Source organism: Ailuropoda melanoleuca, chromosome 8, assembly GCF_002007445.2.
Source record: "Ailuropoda melanoleuca isolate Jingjing chromosome 8, ASM200744v2, whole genome shotgun sequence".
Lineage (NCBI taxonomy): Eukaryota > Metazoa > Chordata > Mammalia > Carnivora > Ursidae > Ailuropoda > Ailuropoda melanoleuca.
Genome location: NC_048225.1, coordinates 19,589,297 through 19,592,316, shown reverse-complemented (window position 1 = coordinate 19,592,316; position 3,020 = coordinate 19,589,297). Strand labels below are relative to the sequence as shown.

The following is a 3,020-nucleotide window of genomic DNA, read 5'->3' as shown; positions in this document are numbered from 1 at the left end:
TTGATAATTTCCTTTCAGACTCCAGACTGCACAAATCAAGGGTTGTGGGGAACACTGCCAATTTATTAATTTATTGCTCTTGTCAGCCGTAACCCTGAATGGAGACTGGAGAGAAGGGAGGAAATGATGTGCAGAGACCTTGGGGATCTATCAGTATTTTTTCTGCACAGAGACAAACCACATGAGTGGGAGTAAAGGAGAAAGTGAGGAATCATTAGGAATAATCGGAAGAAGTCTTGTTCCTTGGATTCCTTGCATGACAACCCTGAGCTTGTAAACCAGCAGATCCATCTCTCCCTCGACAAAGAGTGAGGGTCCATTGCTAATGTCCCTTCTACCTCTGTTCCTGCAGATCACACCTGTGAAGTGAATGGCTGTGGAAAATGACTCCGCCATGAATGAGTTTATCCTTATAGGATTAACAGACAAACCTGAACTCCAACTACCTCTGTTTTTTCTGTTTTTGGTGAACTATGTGGTCACTGTGGTGGGCAATTTGAGCTTAATTAATTTAATTTACCTGAATTCGTACCTTCACACCCCCATGTACTTTTTCCTTTTCAATCTGTCCTTTATTGATCTCTGTTATGCATTTGTCCTCACCCCCAAAATGCTGATAAGCTTTATTTCAGAGAAGAACATCATCTCCTTTACAGGATGCATGACTCAGCTGTTTTTCTTCTGCTTTTTTGTCAACTCTGAGTGCTATGTGTTGACAGCCATGGCCTATGATCGCTATGTGGCCATCTGTAAACCCCTGCTGTACACAGTTACCATGTCCCCTCAGGTCTGTTCTCTGCTGATGTCTGCTTCATACGTGATGGGTTTTGTTGGTGCTATGGTCCACACAGGGTGCATGGTCCGGCTGATCTTTTGTGGTTCCAACATCATCAACCATTACATGTGTGACATCTTCCCCCTCCTCCAGCTCTCCTGTAGCAGCACTTATGCCAGTGAGCTTGTGATTTCTGTTATTGTGGGCACAGTTGTTATTGTATCTAGCCTCATTATCTGTATTTCTTATATTTTGATTCTTTCCAACATCCTTCACATCTCATCAGCTCAGGGTTGGTCCAAAGCCTTCAGCNTTAACAGACAAACCTGAACTCCAACTACCTCTGTTTTTTCTGTTTTTGGTGAACTATGTGGTCACTGTGGTGGGCAATTTGAGCTTAATTAATTTAATTTACCTGAATTCGTACCTTCACACCCCCATGTACTTTTTCCTTTTCAATCTGTCCTTTATTGATCTCTGTTATGCATTTGTCCTCACCCCCAAAATGCTGATAAGCTTTATTTCAGAGAAGAACATCATCTCCTTTACAGGATGCATGACTCAGCTGTTTTTCTTCTGCTTTTTTGTCAACTCTGAGTGCTATGTGTTGACCGCCATGGCCTATGATCGCTATGTGGCCATCTGTAAACCCCTGCTGTACACAGTTACCATGTCCCCTCAGGTCTGTTCTCTGCTGATGTCTGCTTCATACGTGATGGGTTTTGTTGGTGCTATGGTCCACACAGGGTGCATGGTCCGGCTGATCTTTTGTGGTTCCAACATCATCAACCATTACATGTGTGACATCTTCCCCCTCCTCCAGCTCTCCTGTAGCAGCACTTATGCCAGTGAGCTTGTGATTTCTGTTATTGTGGGCACAGTTGTTATTGTATCTAGCCTCATTATCTGTATTTCTTATATTTTGATTCTTTCCAACATCCTTCACATCTCATCAGCTCAGGGTTGGTCCAAAGCCTTCAGCACCTGTGGCTCCCACCTAGTAACTGTTGGTCTGTTCTATGGATTTGGGTTGCTCACTCATGTCAAACCATCATCTGCTGGGTCTGTGGTCCAAGGGAAATTTTTCTCAGTGTTTTGCACCAATGTGGTGCCCATGCTTAACCCTTTCATTTATAGTCTGAGGAACAAAGATATCAAACTTGCTCTGAAGAAAACCCTGAAGAGAATTTATAACTGAACATAACCATTTATTCCTCTTTTGCTGTGTCTTTTCCTCCACTTTCTGCTCTTCCTTATCCTTTTCTTCCTATTCTTTTTCCTTTTCCTTACCTTTCTAAATTTTTTTGGCAGGATTTCTACTTTAATTTCTTTTTTCTCTTCTTACTTGGTGTTACCATGTGGGCCTATTCTTGAACTTCAGGGTCATCCTCAGTGCCAAGGTGAACCCAAACTGATCTTTATTCACCATATCAGTTGAAGACACTAGGATAACCTTCCCTGTCTAAGGATAGCACTACCTATTATTTTTTCTCTTGCCTTTCCCATCCAAGGTAAGCCATCAAGTAACGTGCTGTCTTACCAGTTCATTTATTTATTTATTTTTTTGCTTTCTCTGAAACAATTACACAGAACACTTTCCTGTTTAGAGGGTTTTATTACTTATAATTGCATTAAAACAGAGAAGGTATGATAAAAATTGCAGACAAGTATAGTTGTAAAAATTTGCAGAAAACTTCAGGGTTCTTTTAATAATGGTTCTTGTTCTTGATTTTTAGTCCCACNCTCAGTGCCAAGGTGAACCCAAACTGATCTTTATTCACCATATCAGTTGAAGACACTAGGATAACCTTCCCTGTCTAAGGATAGCACTACCTATTATTTTTTCTCTTGCCTTTCCCATCCAAGGTAAGCCATCAAGTAACGTGCTGTCTTACCAGTTCATTTATTTATTTATTTTTTTGCTTTCTCTGAAACAATTACACAGAACACTTTCCTGTTTAGAGGGTTTTATTACTTATAATTGCATTAAAACAGAGAAGGTATGATAAAAATTGCAGACAAGTATAGTTGTAAAAATTTGCAGAAAACTTCAGGGTTCTTTTAATAATGGTTCTTGTTCTTGATTTTTAGTCCCACATAGGTAAAGGAAGTGAATACTTTGTTGAATCTAGCTTCTTTCTTTTATTCTTGAGGATGCTTGGGAATGAGTGAGCCACACTATTCTGCTCACCTGCTTCAATCCCCACTAATAATGAATGCCTCTGTTTATGTAGTGGTCAACTGA

At 40.4% G+C, this 3,020-nt stretch overlaps 1 protein-coding gene across 1 annotated transcript; it reads left to right on the top strand.

Annotated features, from left to right (window-relative positions):
- Window positions 1-346: 346 nt before the first annotated feature.
- LOC105234418 (olfactory receptor 143-like) lies at window positions 347-1,973 on the top strand. The gene is made up of 2 exons (XM_034667713.1): window positions 347-787; window positions 1,458-1,973. The coding sequence occupies exons 1-2, from the start codon at window positions 371-373 to the stop codon at window positions 1,971-1,973; spliced, it is 933 nt and encodes a 310-aa protein (XP_034523604.1). The 5' UTR covers window positions 347-370.
- The last annotated feature ends 1,047 nt before the right edge of the window (window positions 1,974-3,020 follow it).